Below are 18,445 nucleotides of genomic sequence, written 5' to 3'. Positions count from 1 at the left end.
AGTGAGTCAAGAAATGAGAGGGTTATCAAAGGCAGCCCCCTGCTCCTAGTCATTCCTATACAATTTGGTGAAAAAACAGCACCAGAAGACATTCTTACGTCTTGGTAACAAAATCGGTGGGTCTCTGTGCCGCACCTGGTGAGCCCTGCCAAGAGCAGGAAAGGAGGAAAGCTTCTCGGGTGGGTAGGCAAAACGGGACTTTTGAGGCAGGTGCCTCTTCAGCTTTTCCTCAACGCATCCGTCCCCTCCCCTGCGCAAGCGGCTGCCCGGAGCCGTGCTGCACCGCCACAGGCAGCGGCAGGTCTTGGAGGTGGGATGCTCCCCGCTGCATCCACCGTTATCCTTCTCCATGGCACCGTCGAGCATCCCGCAGCCCGGCGCGGAGGCTGCCCGTGCCCTGCCAGCCCGGAGAGGCCCCGGCGCTGCCCTCGGAGCCCGCGGCCGGGGGCGCTCGGTGGGGCACGACCCGGCACGGCGTGCCCGGGGGCCGGAGGGGCCAGCGGGTCCCCAGGGAGCCCCGGGGGTACCCGGCGCCGTCCGCCACGGCGTCGCCGGCGGCTGTGGGACGGGACGGGACGGGACGGGAGGAGGGGGCCGCCCCGCCTCCCGCTTAAAGAGCCGCGGCGCCGGGCGGCCGCGCAGCGAGCTGCGGAGCGGCACCGCCAGGCACCATGCACCGCGCTGCCGCCCTCTGCCGCATCTTCCTCCTCCTCCTCCTCCTCCTCCTGCTCCTGTCGCCGTCGCCGCCCGCCGCCGCCTACTTCGGGTCAGCACTGCCCGCGGGGCTCGGCCCCCGGCGCCGCCTCCGCGCCGCGCAGCCCGGCAGGGAGCGCGCAGGGTGCGCGGGGAGGGGACCCTGGCAGGGAGCGCGCAGGGTGCGCGGAGATCCCGGGAGGGAGCGCGGATTCTCCGCGCATTCTGTGCTGAGAGGAGGCCGGAGGCTCCGCGGGGCTGCCCGGCGGTGCGGGAGGGTGGCCCGGCCGGGCCGCGCACCTGCAGCACCCCGCGCATCTTCGCAGCCGCCAGGGGAGGGGTGGGAGGTAGGGGCGAGGGTGCTGGGTGTCGGCAGGAGCCCCCACTCTGCTCCTGGGCACCCCGGAGGAAGGGAATGAGGGAAAGATCAAGGTGCACAAGAGCAGGACGTAAAAACGGGGTGTAAGATGCTCCTAGCTGGAAGAAATAGCCAAAAAAATCGTCTTGTTTGTGTATGTATACTCCTCGAATTTGCTTATGAGTGCTCCTTGCACTGCTCAGCTTCTGTCCGGGGTGTGAGGTAGCCCTGGGTAGCTGCTGGCTTTGATACCTCTCTCCAGGCTGCTTCCTTGGAGGGAAGAAAGTGGGAGGAGGGGGCTGGGGGTGGGAGCCAGGGCTCAGCAGAGGGGTGGGCAGCATGTGGGTGCTGTGGGGCTCCATGAGGCTTGAAGCCAGCCCAGGGATGGAGGGTGCACTTGGGTGCAGAGAGGCAGAGCTGATGCTCCAGCCTGGGATACTGTGCAGGATCACTTGGGCGTGCTTGTCCCCAAGTGTGTGTGCTCCCCTCACGTTTTAGTTTGCTTGGGTTAAAGGCAAAGATGGTTTTTTTAACAGGCTGGCTCAACGCAGTTTTCCATGAAGATGTGTTTTGTTTTATTTTGGTTTTTTTCTGAGTCAGCTGCTTCTCAGACAGCTTTTTCAGACTCTTACAGTAACCAGAGCTGTTAGTGCATTTGTTGCAGTGAGTGCAGAGGCGACACAAACTGATGCGTTCAGGCGCTGCTGTGTGTGGCCGTGACCCTCTGGACAGATCTGTGCTGACTTACACTCCTGGAGGGTCTTGGTCCCTCACTGCTGATCCTCCCATCATATGCCAGACACCTCCCTGCATTCGCGTGCAAGTTTCTGCTGGCTTGTCAGTTGGCTGCGACAATGACTGGTATTTAATTTCTGCTGCAAAGCTTTCTTAAAACAGCTGGATTTCAAGTTTATTAATGGTATCATTTAGCCTAACTCCTGCCTAAGCACCTGCTGACAGGGTGGGGGGCAGGGGGGGGCTCTCCCTTCCTTGCTCATTGATAGTGTGTATACACACGTGCTCTGTCAAGGAGCTGCGTCACAGTGCGGGTTTGGCTTCCCAGGCACAGGGGCAGGTGCACACGTTATATTCGGTGGAAGTGAATGTACCTGTGCTCCCCTTTCAGGTCACTAACATGAAGCAGCTACTATTGCTCAAGCTGGACTCTGTTGTTAAAGCAACCTGAATGATTCTTCATTTTGTGACAGTGATCTGTGTGGTATAAGCTGCTTTTTGGGCATAGGAAATCCAGGTGTGCTGCCTCCTGATGATGCACAGCTTAGGATCTGAGGCTGTAGTTTCACTTTTTAATGTCTTTTCCTCGAGGGGTTTGACACAGGTGTGTCCTGCATATTCTCACCTCTCCATTTAAAAATCACAAGGAATACAAGAAGGAAACTGAAGTCTAAGAACTCAGGGAGTGTTTGGTGGTGATTAATAACACGATGCACGTGTGCTTTCAAATACAAATTTGAGTTGATAGACTAGAGAGGAACCTGAATATTTTAAAAGTCCTGATGTGAATGTCTGATATGGCTCAGTCTGGGAGAAAAGCAATCTCACGTCCAAATTACTACGGAATCGGAGGGGACTTTAGATCCTGGTTCAGCGGTCTACCTCTGTGTTTTGGCCAATAGGAGAGATTTATGAGAGACTTGTGAGACACATGAGCCATATCTTTGCTTTCCAAACACTTAATTGAGAAAACCTGCAAAGAGGTAACAAAAAGTGAAGGAGGCTTTTGGGTGGCTGTCTGGAGAGACAGGACCTGAGCCCTTTTTCTTGCATGCAGGGGATTTGGCAAAGGTGAAGTATTGCTGGCTGAAAGCAGTGAAGTAAATTCAGGATTGATTCCATCAGGACAAAGGTAAGGCAAGAGGTGTACAGGCTTGTCCAGCAAAAATGGTCCAAGGGCCCGGGAAGGATGAAGATCATCTGTAAATACACAAAACAGAGTCTTGCCAGAGTGCACACAGCCTTACAATGGAGCAGCAATGGCAGCTGTGGGCAGGTCTCAGCAGACCACATTCCCAGTCTTGGGGGTGGTTTGGCTGTGTGGTGTCAGTGTGCCGGCTGTGCTTGAACAGACCTGGAACTGCCAGTGCTGGGTCTGCAGAGGGGTGAATTAAAGCCTACTTCTACAAGAAGGGGAGAAAATAATCTGCATGAAATGTGGTCCCGCTGTTGCTGAGGTTATGTCAGGCTTGCCTGGCTCATTAGATGCAGGAATCCAGGAGTGGCTGTCTCCCTTGTATACAGACAGTGCACACCTCAGTTTCCTTCGTGCTTGTTTTGTTTCACCCTTGCTTCAGTCCTCCCCCATGCTGCAGCCTCCTGTAAGCTATTCTCCCCTCGTCTTAGCCATGCTTTTTCTTTCAGGGGGTGGGTGGGAGTCACTCTAGACCTCACCCAGAGCTCCCAGCCTCCTGTTGCCTTCTTGGGGGCTGTTTCACAAAGTGAAAGGTAGTTTAGGGTGTGCTGGAGGGCAACGAGCTTCGCACAGAGTCTAAGAGGGTCTTTCCCTAGAATGAGACCAGGGCAGAATGCAGAGGAGACCCACCTCTGGTAGGATGTGGTTGGGTAGGCAGAAGCACCAATCTGGATGAAAGCCTTCTTCTGGGGAGACCTCCATGGAGCAGGCTGCAGCATGTCTCCTTCATGGGCCAGTTTGGCCTGTGCTCTGTGGGCAGCTGGATCTGCTGGAGCGTTGCTTTATAACTCATCCTGAAATACCTGTGGTAGGTACGGAGGCGCCAGGCTTCCTGGAATTTCACATGATGTGCTGTCTTGATTCACAGCTCCTCTTACTTCAGCCTACCTGTGTCCTCTGTATTTACTGCTAGTTCTGCTCCTGTTGAAGTCAGTGGCACAAATGTTGCTCTTTTCAGGATGGAGTAATTTTTTGGGGGGCCCTTAGAGAGTAAAAGCAACATGCGACTTGCAGGTGTATTGAAGCTTGGGCTTGCATAGTTTTGAAAATAGCATAATATGTCAAATGACATCTTAATGTAAATATAAGTGTGTTCAAAAATGCTGTCCTTGCCTCCCCTGTATCCTTCTAGAGATGATGAGTAAGCTTTGATTTTCGCCAGTTACCTCTGTTCTTACATTTTCTTTGGTAACTGTTATTGCAGCATTTCCCTGATAAATCTAAACGACCAAATCTACTGCAAGTCAGGGCTCTGCTGTCCAGTTCTGAGTGCTCCTGGAAAGATTTCTGAAGATGTTTTTCTTCCTGTTGAGCAGATAAATTAAATGCTTATATTACTTACAGGTTGCGTAATCATTCCTTAAAGTACAGTATATCAGAAGGATTTGTTACAGAATCTTTTTTTGCATTGTCAGTCACAGAATACTGGGATATTTTAAAAGAGTATACTAGCAGAAAGAGAGCAGAAATGGAGAGGGAAGGCAACTTTCAGCTGAGACTTGAGAAGGTGGAGCGTGCAGTGATTGCCACAGCAGAGGTGATGTGGGACTACAGATGCATTGAATAGGTAAGGGCTTTTCATGGATGCCTTTTATCTTCAGTTCCCAGATTCTTTTTAGTAACTGTCTCAGGGTATCATATTTTCTGAAAAATCATCCCGCTGGGCGTTGAGTGCTTCCTGTAGGGAACACTCCAGGGAATGCGGCCAGTCCAGGGTTAGACCGAAGATCTGATCTCCCATGTAATGATTGACCGGACTGCTGGCCTGGGCTGGAGGGCAGCAGCAGGGAGCGCACTGCCCCTGAGATCAGGAGCTACACGGTGATATTTCATGTGACTGAGCTGAGGTGGAAGGACTTAAACCAAGTATGCCCAGGCTGTGGAGCCCAGAGCAGATAAGGGTGAGGAACCCAGCTGCAGTTAGTGACCCAGGTCAGCTGGCGCGTAGGCACTAACTGCAACCATTCCCAGCTAAATCCTCACACCAGGTTACACACCTCTCAGCCCAAACCAGCCAGCTCTTCTGATGTAAGAATTTTGTATGCTGTTCTGTGTGGAGTTTCAGGAGAATTATTTTTAAAAGCTGAGTCTGTATCTGGACGCATCATCTGTTGCTGGTCGCAAAAACTGTTTGCAGCAAGCAGAAAAGCCCAATACAAAGGATTTCAACTCAACCTCATGTAAACCTCACCTGAGTTTTTAATTCAAGCTTTTTTTTCCCTTGTGAGGAGCTGTGAGAAAGCTTGACAGCAAACCAGGAGGATAACAGGTATAAAGCCACCTGCTAGAGGGTCTGAAATGACAGCTCTGATAGAGAAAAGTAAAAAACATTTGAGATCAATACTTCACCCTGAGATGCTGCTGTGAGGATTTCAGCCACCTTCTCTGCAGACAGCGGGTGGTACGAAGCATGGGAGACCACCTCATCTGGCCAAGACAGCGCAACCCTGCTGCTGGCCATCCATTTGTCCGGGGGCAGATGCTGAGGATTCAATAGTGTTGCTTCTGAAAGGATTAAAACTCTATTCCACTGAGCTGCTGGGGAGAGAGGAGAGCTGAGGACCTGTTGTGCACTGCAGTGGCCTGGATCTGATCTCTCGTCGTCCCATATTCTCTCAGCCTTTTCCGAACGCTCGTTGCAGCTATCTGTGGGGTGTAGGTATTTCTGTGGAACATGAAAGGCCCGTGAAATCAGATATGGAGTACTGTTGTGGCTCCCTTTGATTTTTCTCCTTGCTTGGGAGAGGTAGAAAAGGCATATTTTTAGGGTTTTTTAAGACTTTTCAGATCCAGAGGACATTGGGCATTGCACAGGAACAGGCTCTCATTAAAAGTCTCTTAAGCAGCCGGAATGTGGCTGGAAGGAGATTAAAGGAAATAGATTAATTTAGCAAAGTGCTTAGACAGAAAAGCAGAGAGAAATAAAAGTTTGAGATCCTTATTGTTCTTTAAGATTGCTAGCAGGTGTGCATTAATTCAAAGAGTTTATTTTTTTTTGCCTTACGATCTGTAGATAATAAACTCTAAATCATCTAAAAACGATACCCAGTTTGCCTAACTGCAAATATCTGCATATTTTATATTTAATCTTGTGAGAATGTTCTCGTACTGTGATCTTGATCTTTTCCTGTGTTAGTTTTACCCTAATAAAACACAGTTATAGTTAGAGCCTACAAGCCTCTGCTCATATGGGTGATCCTGGTTGTGTCTGTTACGACTCTTGAGAGTGGCTTTTCTCTCAGCTCTGCCACTGGTCAACTGCATGACCTTGGTCGACTCCTTTAATTTCTTTGTCTACTTACCTAAATTGAAAGTTACGTGAGACTAGTTTTGAGAGTTCTGTCTGTGCACTGATCTTAGGGAATGAATCCCGAACTCTGTAAAAGCCTCCAAGCACAGCAGTGTATTTTTTCATGCCAACATCTACTTGTCTTAGGGAACGAGAGTGATAGTTCACATGAGGGAGACTTTCACAGAAAGGTGTATTCCAGGTGGCTTTAGTCACATGTCTTAGATTAACCAATTTACTGCTTGTTTACTCCTCAATGCATTATTTCCATCTGGTTATTTCCATCCTCCCTTTCTAGAGGAAAACCAATTTACTTTGTGTGATGCAACTTTAGAAATTCACAACTAAAATTAAAAGCAAAGAGGCATTAACTAAACTTGCCTGTGCAACCAGCTGTTTGTGTAGGGTGCTGCATTACCTCTGTCAGAATTTAAGGTATTGCTGGATCCAATTTTAGAAAGTGTTTTTCCCATGAAGCTTTTGCTTTGCATAGTGGAAAAGATGAATTAGACTTGGTATCTTTGCTCTGTGTGTGGTCCCAGGCTGTATTTGCTGTGCACTATTGAGATTGCTCTGAAAATGGAATCAAATTCTTCAAAGGTTGTTTTTATGGTGCCTATCATTATTCTATTTGAGTTTTCCACATATATTAACATCCAACATCCTTAAGGTCAGGAGAATGGCAACAGCACCTTCTCCCAGATCTCACTGGCCACTGATGGCCATCCTTGAGGTAGTCCCTGTCCATGATCATAGGAACAGCTGTCCTGGGTCAGACCAGGTCTCTGACTTTCTGGGTGCATGTTGTCATTCCCCCAGCTGATGTAAACAGCAACATCTCTTCCTGAACGCAGCATTGTCCCAGTGAGTTAGGTACAGTTTGAACCTTCCTCAGAAGTCAGACTTTTGTTGACATCTACACCTCTCCCTGCCCATGCTAGAGTTGGCATACCTTGACATTCTTGAGCATCGGAGCTTGTGCACAGCACATGCTTATGCACTCAGAGAAATGTAACTCCAATGAACACGTGTATCGGTTTTTAAGCACCACAGCGAGGCAAAGCACTCAAGCTTGCTCATCATGCTTTGGTCTTGCTCACTTGCCACTCTTGTGTCCCTCACCACAGTTCCTCCAGCTCAGGACTGCCGTGTCCCCCATGCACCTGCTGTTGCTGGCCCCTCTGTGCAGTGTTCGGTGCCAGATAGGGCTTTGAGCTGTGCAGTCTGAATTTCTCTCTGAAGCTCGTCAAGCCATGCTAGTTCCAGTTTCTTGTGCCAAACCTGACCCCAAATACTTGTCTGTGTTTCCAGTATTGCCTGTTTATTTCTTGGCTCCCACTGGAACATCTCATGTTTCTGTCCCCCAGTTCAGCAGTGACAATGGGATTGAAACATTTTCCTCAGCCTCTTGGTTTCTGAAGTTTAGTACTTGCTGTGTGATTCACAGTGATTCCTTGGTTCTTGGTTAGTTTGCAGTTTGCAGGTCTCTGGATGATTTCTGTGTGTTAGTTAATCATACTTGTTCCTAATTACCGATGTGCGAGTGCACCTGGAAACTGTAGGCTGCTGTGAGAATGCATGCCGAAGTACTGCAGGGTTAGGTCAGCGGAGCTGTGGTATAACTGCTGTGCCTGGACAGACTGGATTGACTACAGAGAGATCCAGACGTCTAGCTGAGAAATAGATGTCGATAAAGTATTTGGAGGACTAAAACTGAAGCCGCTGTGCTTGACTTGCATCCTCTGTAACGGAAGTAATATCCCTGATAAGAGTATCGCCCTCACTTGAACAGCTGAGTGTTAGAAATGCCTGTCTTTTGTCGAGCTGGGTAAATTTTCATTTTGGTCACCTCTATTGGTTAAAATTCTTTACTTGTGAATTGGAGTGTGGTAGACAATGTGGCCACTTGTCCTGTTCACCCGCACAGGCTGCCCTCTCCTCCCTCCACCAGCGCAGGCTGGCGTTTGCTGTGCCGAAACACGCACCTGGAGACGTGCCCGGTCAAACCTGGCCGGGTAATTTAGCTGTGTAAATTTTCCTTTCACAAGGAACCTGATAATGGTGCAGAGGTGCAGGATCTCCCTTCCTACACTGCTGTGGGGAATTGCTTCTTTGGCATTGTACTGGCTTGCTAACTCGTGCCCATCTCCATCTGGCTTGGTCTGCTTGGGCACTGATCTGTGCAGGGCACAGGTGGCTGCGCTGCTGGGGGGGGGCAGTACCAGAGAGTCTTGGTAGACATGCTTCAGAGATTGCTCCTGATTGCATCCCTCCCTATCCAGCTTTGCTTGTCCGACTCCCACAGTGGCTTTGTGGAGCAGCATAGCCCCACTTGTCTCACTGGGGGAGAGGAACAAGAACCAGCTGGCTCATCTCTTTGCCCACGTTGCACTACCTGTGGACTTGCAAAGAAAACAGCAGGGTTTGGGGGAGGGAAGGCATACTCTGCAAATGTTAATGTTGGGGCTGAGAGGTGTCCAAAAGTAAATGTTCTAGGATGTTTCCATTTATCTGTCTGGCTTGGGTATTTTTGGGGGTGGCTGAGGCACTCTGTGATTCTCACCTGTTTAGTAATAACGAGAGGCACTCCTGATTAGTGTTGTGCAAATGCATGACTGTTCCCAGCCCTCAAACCTTGCATCAAAGTAATTTCTCTGTGTTTTCAAGCATCCTAAAGCTATTAAGGAAGACAAATTTTGCAAGAATATTGTCTTGCCATGAAAAATGAAACCATTTGCCTTGAAAACTTGAGATATTTTTCAGCTGAATTACGTATAAACACATGTAAGTGCATTGCTGTTGCATTAGGCCATAGGTTTTTAGTTGACCTTTCCTTTATTTTTTCAGCAAGAAAATGTTTTCCAGCAAAAGTCACGCTTACTTTAGGAAGGTGGCCATTGATAATGCCTCCCTGTGTCTTTCCTGTGTCTAGTGGCATGGTACCCGTGTACACAAAACCCTGGAAGGACGTGGTTAATACTTCATGGAGTTGGCACAAAGCTGTGACATACAGTGACCTGCAGCACCATCGAGTAAACCAAATCTCTGTAGGTGATGGTGGATGCACTGTGAAGGAGACAAAGCTGCAGGGCTGTAACTGTGTCCTCTTGGTGGAGTCAAGAGAACTTCCCACCTGAGGCTGCTGGAGACAACACATGTGCGTTTCTCCTTTCTCCCCACAGCATTAGTCTGCTACTTTGCCTTGTGTGTGGTGGAGATTGCATAGTAGATCAAATCAATCTGTATTGATTAATCTTCTGAGCTGGTAAAGCACCCTGACCAGCAGCTTTCTGCATATCCTGCCCTCTGATCACCTTTTCCGTGACTGCCTGCTTCCGTACCTCACTGCTTTTTCTGCTTCCTTTCAGCTTGACTGGGAAAGAAGCTCTGACCCACTTCCCAGCCCTGGGACCCTCCACAAACTCTGCCCAGGGGAAGGTCCACGTGAAGCAGTGTGACTTGCTGAAGCTGTCCCGCAAGCAGAAGAGGCTGTGCCGGAGGGAGCCTGGCTTGGCGGAGACCTTGCGGGATGCCATCCGGCTGGGGGTCATGGAGTGCCAGTACCAGTTCCGCAGCGAGCGCTGGAACTGCAGCCTGGAGGGACGGACCAGCCTGCTGAAGCGAGGTACAAGGTAGTTTTTTGTTTGCAGTGCGCAATCTCACCTGGTTCTGCAGCCCCTGCAACATGCATCTCAAATTAAGCAAAGCGGGAGCAGTAACCAGGGGGTGCAAAAATCATCTGTTTTGCCCAGAAATGGGAGCTGTGCAATTTGGGCTCTTCTGCCACAAAATATGTCTTATCCTCATTTTTCCTGCGTGGTTTGTCACGGTTTGAAAAGCAGAAGGAAGTTCACACCCTTGGCTTGTGGATTCTTGTCCTAGGCCGGAGATTCCTAGACTGACCACCTTCCTTGGCTGGCAATCAGGGACAATACTGTGAAAAATGAGAGTCAGTGCTTTGCTAAGGGGCACTTTAGGAAAAGACCCTTTTTAGCTCTTCTGATATTTTGTATGTAGATCTCTGATAAAGAATTTAACCCTAATTTACTGTTGCAAAAAGCTATTTATGGGTATTAAGGCATTGCAGTGCATGTTGACAAATATCTCCTAAGACTCTTTCACGTATATTTGGAGTCTCTGCAGAAGTTTGCACAGAGCAGACAGAAGAGCCACTGGTTTCTGGTTCACAACATGCTTCAGAGGAAGAAAATGCCCTGTAAGTTCTGTATTTGAAGTAGGAGGGAACATAATAAATCCTTCAAAACAGAAGACCTTGAGAAAAATAGAATGAAGACAAACCCTGAAACTGTTTCTTAATAGAAGTTCCCAGAGCTTGCATGTACGTGTTGCTAAACCCGTCCTCACCCAAACGATGCCTGCCTGCCTGTTCCCGAGTTTCAGCCCCTCCGTAATGTTTAGCAACATTTACTAAGCTTCAGTCTTCGGTATTATTGACTTTCAGTCCTTTGATAATGTTTAGTAACTTCATGTTTTAAAAAAAGGGGGCCTGAATAAGCCAATATTAACTTTGATGAAATTTAAATGTAATTTTTAATTAAAAAATAAGATCTTGATTTTAATTAGCATTGGGATTGAAACTTTTTATCATTTCCATTTCAAATGATCGGATTTTGTTGAAGTAAATATTAAGTTAATATTTTAGTAAAACAGCACATACAAGACCAGATTTACTTCACTGCAGGCTCCGTTGTGAATTTTTAAGCACACTGTGAAAGAAGCTGTTTGTGATCATTTTGAGTGTCTTTCTGACATCCCTACCTTCATCAACCTCAAAGAACTTGAAAATGACAATTGAATAATCCTCATCTTCAAATAGCTGGAAAACATTTAATTATCTCGTGGTGGCATGCCTTAACATTTCCATGGACTCCTGACTGACAAAATAAAATATCACCTGTAATTTAAAACCTGTTTTGGCAGATGAGGATAAGTGTTTGAAAACTTTTATTACACAATCTTAAGGATCAAATGATGATTTAATACAGAAAAGTATGCCGTATACATCTCCTCTATAAGAAGACAGTTGGCTGGAAGCAATTATTAGTTCTCATTTTCCTTTAGCTTGCAAATAGGTTATTTCTTTCACAAAGAACATGAAGACTTTCAGCTGCCACTTTTGATCTGTTTCTCACATATTCCTACTCCTGTTTTTTCCTGTCGCTGCCTTGGAAATTGCTGGTCGGGCAATGGACTGTGCTCCTTTCGCCCAAGTAGTTATGAAGAGTTTTAGGTATGATTAAGTGATTGATATTGCCATGGTCTTAGAGAAACTGTCAAGAAAAACAGAGACTTTTTAACATTTTTTAATGGTCTTACGAGTGCAAAAGGGGAAAAAAGATCGTGTCCCAGTGAGATGGTTCATTTTTGTAATAGGTGAAAAGCCAATCTTAATTTGCAATCACAACTGAAAACCTGCTATGACTGATTTGGATCACCAACACTTTTCCTGCTTCTAGAGGTGCCACCATCTTTTTTGCTCTCTTTGAAACAAGGTGATTCAGGGAGAAACCTCCTTAAGAAATGAGCTCCCTACAAGCGTTCCATCCATTAATCCATTTTTTTGCTTCGCGTTGGTTAGATACTTTGACCTTCCAGCAGTGGCTTCACTGATGTCATGAGCAAGCAAGGGATGGCACAGCGCAGGAGCAGTGGCTCAGAGACAGAATTTCCATCATTGGAGATTTGGAGAACTCAGTTGGACAAGCCCTGAAAAACTGTTTCTGGCATTGTAGTTAGCCCTGCTTTGAGCAGGAGGTTGTATTAAAGACCTTGAGGAGTCCTTCCATCCTAAATCTTTCTACAATTCTCTAGCTTTCTGGTCGGCTCTGATTGCTTGCTTATTTGTTTGTTTGCTTGCTTTTTAAATTTGTCTTGGTTTTTTTTCTCCCCAAAAGATGCCTCTTCCACTTGCTCTGAAACGCTCACGCTGTCTTTATTGTAACATTGAAAAATCTTTGACCTTGGGCATCTTTCCTTTGGCAGAATCACCACATGGCTAAACTCCTCCTATTATAGTTTTCCTTGTGGTCTAGAGCACACCATGCCACAGAATAGTGTCTTGCCATTGCAGCAAACGTCTTTCTGTATTTATAGGCTGCTGAGCTAAGAAATAATTCCAGCGAGCTCAGGGCAAGACTTGGACATGTGCAAGGTCCTACCAGAGGGAGCTGGCTTGCTTCAGCATCTTGAAATTCAACTCCATGCTGGATGTTTGCAATCAAACTGCCCAGCAAAGACATCTGCATTTAGATGTTCCCTCTTGCACCAAGTGTTTAAAATTTCGCGTAGTCACTGGCAACACAGTCGATGGGGTCAGGATAATGACTCATCCCTAAAAGAGACCCTGACAGCCTGGACATTAGCTCCAGGCTCCATGGGCTATGGTGACAAGAGCTCCATTGACACAGCAGGAGGACAGGTACACAGGACCCATGGAGAAACTTCTCTTTAGATCTTCTCAAATCATGTTTTTTGGAGCTGATTGCTGCTCATTTGTGCTGTGTCCTACCGAAAATCCAGCTTCAGCAGCTCCTCTGCGACTCATTGTTATTCCACAAGCTCTTAAGGACCATTCAGTTATTCCATTACTCATGTGATTTGTGAATTAATTAAATAGTGATCAATCCCTTATGACAAAGCAGAAGGAACCATCTTAGACTTTTCAGGCAAGCATTTGGCAGCCTGGTGGCATTGAACCTTTGCCATAAAAGGAGGTGGAAGAGGGGGGAGAAGAAGGAGACGATTTGAAAGTATGCTCGTTATCTTCAGTTACTGCTGTCTGCAGTGGCCTCACCACAAGCAATGCTCTCTGATTTCCAGTGGGTTGACATCTAGCCAGCACTTACGTGGAGTGCCACAGAAGAAACAAAACCATCACTGGTCAGAAATACCAGAAGCAGTGTGGTACTCCACAAAGTCAGATTTAGCAGGGTATGTGGAGCTGACTGGTACTGCTAGCTTTATATGGTATGGGAAAGTGTTTCTGAAATGCTGTCCTCTCTTCTGGTATCAGTATGTCAGATAGGATACTGGGAATCAGCTGAGCACTTGGAGATTAACTTCTGGAATTATTTTTCAGATTTTCGATCTCAAATATTTCATCCTCTCTTAGCTCCTTCTTTTGCGTTGGCCACTGCTGGAAAATGTGTGAGCGTTGTGTTGCTATCCATAATCTGTATTTACTGTGTCCTATACCAGCTTTTCCAAAACTTTTGATGGATTTTGTGACATTTTTTCATTATTCTTCCACTACCCTTAGAGATTTTATAGAGCATCATCAACTGGAGAGCTTAGTTGCAAGTTACTTGTCCCAGTGACAGAGCAACTGAAATGGTGAGGTAGGAAGTAGTTTGGTGATTGATCTCCTTGACCTCCTCCACATTTTCCTGACTCTCTCATCCACATCCTTACTGTTGCTAGATCTTTCATCTGAAATTTTGGAATTCCAAAGAGCTCCTGTGAAGTCTGTATTGAAGTCACTAACACAACCTCTCCATTACATTCACGATTAGTTTGTTTTTTATTCTTCTTACTGATAGCTATCAGAAGAACTCTTCTTCCTGTTCTCTGGTCATGTTTACGGTGAACTCAGATCTCAGAAGTCAGTGGTCTGAGCTATTATTACAGCTGGATGGGAATTCTTTGAGGGAATAGAATGATGGGAAAATTGGGAGTTGGACTGGGTGAATTCTAGAGGGGCTTCCAAATTCTGCTCAAAGCAGAGCTAACTGCAAGACTAGATCAGGTCTCTGTGGTTCTCTCTTCCATTTTTTCTGAGAAACAGATCTGTTTCCTTCTGATGTGGAAGGAAATTTGGAATTTTCCAATGTGGAATATTTGTTTGCTTCACTGTGCTTTCTTCCATGCAATGTCCAATTGCTTTATTTTTTATAAATCAAGATTTTTCTATTTCAGCCAATTTTATCCATTCCTTCACTCTGAGCTATTGATCAGTCACCTGTCTTTCTCTTCTTTGCACTCTTTGCTAAATTGTGGGCTTGTTAAGCAGTTTCCGATGAATAATTTTGTTTTCTGCAAATGAACTCTGGAGGAAATACTAAGATTTTCCCCTGGACTAAATAGGAATATTTTGGGGTTTAGGTTAGGTTTGTGTCAATCAGGGTTTTCTGGAACTTCTGTGGAGCTCACGGGTGTCATATGAGATCAGATAGGAATGGGTATGTTGATGTCTTCAGGTTGAACTCCTATTCAGGCACTGTACTTTCTTTCCTGGTTAAAATGTCATGGTGTGTCATGGTCACACACCTCAGGGCAAACGTGGTCAAGCTGGGAAGCCTCCTTTAGGAAGGAGGATAGCTTCAGAAAGCATTGCCATGGTCACTGGGAGCAGGTGATTTATCACAGGTAAGTCAGAAAACCCACTCACAGGTGGGAGAGTTGTCCTCCTTGCCCAAGATGTCCTTCAGCAGGGAACCTCTCCTAGTCAAACCACATGTGATCTTTCCATATGAAATACTACTACTGTGCCAATGCAGTCCCAATGAAACACATTTTTAAACAACAGGTCAGATTTTTGAAATGTTTTTTTCAGTTTCTACTAAATATTTCCTGATTTTAAGCCACAACATGATTTCAGTGATGATTCGTACCCGTCAGCTCTGTGGTGAGGATGAGGAAAACAGTTTCATGACTGTTGTTTTTTGCAGTTGAATATTTTCCCAGGACCGTTTGGCTGTTGCCACCCATCCCTAGGTTCAGGAGTGGTCTCCTGTCCCCGTATTGAGTCACTCACAGCCACCAGGAGAGACTGGGGTGTCACTACACCAGTTAATTCAAACATGATACTGAGTTTCTCTGCTGGGAATGGTGTGCGGGTAATGGCAGTGTGTTGTCTCTTTGTATCTCTAAGTATTGTGCTTGGGCTTAGTTCATGCATAGTTCTAGTCAGGAGAGCCAGTGAGGCAGATAAACGCCTTATTTTGCCTTTCCTGCTCCTACCCTCTCCTAATCCCTCCCCTGTGCAGGTTTTAAGGAAACTGCCTTCCTCTATGCCGTGTCCTCTGCAGCTCTCACCCATTCCTTAGCCAGAGCGTGTAGTGCTGGGCGCATGGAGCGCTGCACCTGCGATGACTCCCCAGACCTGGAGAACCGCAAGGCCTGGCAATGGGGCGTTTGTGGAGACAACCTCAAATACAGCACCAAGTTCCTGAAGAAGTTCTTGGGTCAGAAGAGGATTGGCAAAGACTTGCGGGCCAAGGTGGACATCCACAACACCAATGTTGGGATCAAGGTGAGGAGCTGCACTAGCAGGCCTAGAATGAGGTTAGGACTCAGTGCGTCTTCGAACCCGTCCTCAGCTGAGGCTGTTGCGAGAGGGGTATTCGCTGTCCCTACTCACAAACCAGACCCGTCTACCCGTGTGTTGTGGATCTTACGGTACTGAGAGCTCCCTGGAAAGTCTCCTGAACTCCGGTGTAAGGAGATGCATGTTGAGTGGCAGAGTAGCATCCTGCATCCTCTAGCGGTACCAGGGGCTGAGTGACAGCAGTATGCACGCAGCAGCAGCCGTAAAACTCAGCAGCTGAGTTACTCCATGGGTTATGCCACCATCACAGGGAATTTTGAGAACAGCTAGAGCTTCAGAGCTGGTGGGACATGTCAAATAGATAAAGGGTTGACACTCTTGAGATCAATGATGAACCTGCTGGTGATTTCCTACGGAACTAATCACGTGACAAGTTTGGGTCAGGGAGACCATTAGATCAAACATCTTAGACTGTCTGCTACAGGCTACTGACTAATCATTGTTTTCAGTTTACTGAGTCAAATTACTTGTTCGATTAGAGCACTGTCTTCATTTGAATATACTGAAGGGAATCCACCATGCTGGAAATACTCAGTTTTATGGTTGACTACTCCAGCTATTCCAAATAGGCTTAGTGAGAATTTAATCAGTATTCAGCCATTTGTCCTCATTCAGGCTTTCTGCTCTCCGGCTCACCAGTCAGCTCTGTAGTCAGTACTCTCTTTTGTTTTGGTTTTTAGTTTCTCTTCCATGAAATAGGAATAATACTAATAAAACTGAAGTGTTTCCAGGCTGTCTGCAGTCTGAGGTGTGGCCTCTACCCAGAAGTAGGCTCACGATCCTGGCAGATAATGACTACCACTTCTCTTTCTCATCAGGCTGTGAAAAATGGTCTCAAAACCACGTGCAAGTGCCATGGTGTCTCCGGCTCATGTGCTGTCCGGACATGCTGGAAGCAACTTTCACCTTTCCATGAGATTGGACGACTGCTGAAGCTGCGCTACGATGATGCTGTCAAGGTCTTCAGCACCACCAATGATGCTGTGGGACACTCGGAGCTGGCTGGCCCACAGAGACACAGCCACTCCTCCAAGCACCCCGCTTCACCACGCTCTACTGACTTGGTGTATGTGGAAGACTCCCCCAGTTTCTGTCGTCCAAGCAAATACTCCCTGGGAACCGCCGGGAGGACCTGCTCTCGAGAAGGCAACTGTGACAGCATGTGCTGTGGAAGAGGCTACAACACCCAGAGCCGGCTGGTTACCTTCTCGTGCCACTGTCAGGTGCAGTGGTGTTGCTATGTGGAGTGCCAGCAGTGCATGCAGGAGGAGGTGGTCTACAGCTGCAAGCAGTAAGGACACTTCCAGAGGTTCAAGTCCTAGAGCACAAGGAAGCAGTAGGGAGAGAGAGAGACATGATTCTCTACTGTGGGCTGAGGGCAAAGGCAAGCACCAAAAATGTCCAGTGCTCCGATCATCTCAATCTTGAGAGCCTCCGATCTGGGGAGAGCCCCTGTATGAGGGGTGAAAACCAGAGAGTTTGTCAGGTATCAGATAAGGAAGGAGGGACAGAGAGGGGGGGTAACATGGGGACAGCAGAAACACTGGAGCAGTCAAAAATATCTCTCTCGGGCTAAAACTTGTACTCGTCTGCAGTAATAACCCCCTCCTCCATGCCTTACTTGCACTTAGGTAAGTGCATTGGGGTGGTGACACCAAAATACTGAGGGATTGTGCCCTGGCTCCTGGAGAGAAGAGAATTAAGGGACTGGGGAGGCAACTAACAAGAGCCTGGATCCTGAGGTGGCAGGACGGCTGTGGTCCTGCACCAAGGCAAAAGGACTCTGGCAGCAGGGGATTGTCAGTGCTGTTCTGTGGGAGCTGGTTGAATCCTTTCTGCTTTGAGCTCAAAGACACACTGCCGCGTAGTCTCCTCTTGATGCGAGAATTGTTCGGAGCGCATTTTAACCATGTTTTAACCTTGCTGCGCACAGGAGACCTGGAATCGCCTCTGTTACAGTGCACGTATCACAGGAACTCAGCTGAGGTCTGTAAAGTCACCCCGCTGCAGCATGCTGCCTCGCAGGGGGTTATGTTATGGTGGTGAACCCAGGGTGATGGTGCCAATTATGCATCCCCCCTCCCCCCCCAATCAAACTATCAATCAGCTTTTTGTCGTACGTGTACCACTCTGCCCTGGTGCTTGAGGCACAACACATCCCATAGTTCTGCCCTGTGCTAATGGCAGGTGAAATTTCTGAAAGGGAATTGGGAACCACGGGAATTAGGGCATCTTAGAAATGTGCAAGTCATGAGTAAAAACCTCTGCACTGCGATGTTAGATACGTCTAGACAATGCAGGCATCTGGCATGGGAGAAGGTGACCTGGGGGAAAGGGCACAGTCCACAGTTGTGACCCCCTGACTCTGAGTCGTGTTTTTCTAGTTAACTCTAAGTTGAACACAACAAAAACAGCCTGTTTTGTTTCTTTGGCTGTGTTTCAGACAGCAGTTTTGGGAATGGCAGTGAGGCATTCCCTGACCTGGCCACCAGGTACAAATAGTTGCGTGTAGCACAACCTGTCTGGGTGTTGAGCTCCATTACAGTGCTCAGCTGTGTATTTACCTGCTCTGGGGCTTCTGTTTCATCCTGCAGCAGCAGTTTGGGTGTTTCTACTGCGAGATCTCCGCAGAGTCCCTGAGATAACCAAGCAGCTGTATTGACTGTCCCGGTAATAGCTATAAACCAGCAAGCGGGATGCCTGTGTGGAGGTGGGCTGGTGCTGAAAAGAGCACTTCAGTCCTTACACTCAAATCAGAATTCATTGGCAGTGTAATGGATGAAGGTGCTGGTTTGGGATGCACTACCCATAGGCTGAACTGGGCACGCT

The 18,445-nt window shown here is 47.5% G+C and overlaps 1 protein-coding gene across 1 annotated transcript; it reads left to right on the top strand.

The window, feature by feature from the left end:
* Positions 1–671: 671 nt before the first annotated feature.
* Positions 672–17,291, top strand: WNT9B (Wnt family member 9B). Its single transcript, XM_037411572.1, has 4 exons — positions 672–766; positions 9,639–9,895; positions 15,276–15,541; positions 16,435–17,291. The coding sequence occupies exons 1-4, from the start codon at positions 672–674 to the stop codon at positions 16,909–16,911; spliced, it is 1,095 nt and encodes a 364-aa protein (XP_037267469.1). The 3' UTR covers positions 16,912–17,291.
* The last annotated feature ends 1,154 nt before the right edge of the window (positions 17,292–18,445 follow it).

Source organism: Falco rusticolus, chromosome 18 (genome assembly GCF_015220075.1).
Source record: "Falco rusticolus isolate bFalRus1 chromosome 18, bFalRus1.pri, whole genome shotgun sequence".
Taxonomy (NCBI): Eukaryota; Metazoa; Chordata; class Aves; order Falconiformes; family Falconidae; genus Falco; species Falco rusticolus.
Note: the sequence above shows the minus strand (reverse complement) of the source record. Positions and strands in the feature narration are given on the sequence as shown.

Bases quoted from the DNA above. Each gene is read 5' to 3' on its own strand.
- WNT9B (XM_037411572.1), top strand. From the start codon at position 672: ATGCACCGCGCTGCCGCCCTCTGCCGCATCTTCCTCCTCCTCCTCCTC. The intron at 767-9,638 runs GTCAGCACTGCC...GCTTCCTTTCAG, and splicing joins CCCGCCGCCGCCTACTTCGG to CTTGACTGGGAAAGAAGCTC. The intron at 15,542-16,434 runs GTGAGGAGCTGC...CTTTCTCATCAG, and splicing joins ACACCAATGTTGGGATCAAG to GCTGTGAAAAATGGTCTCAA.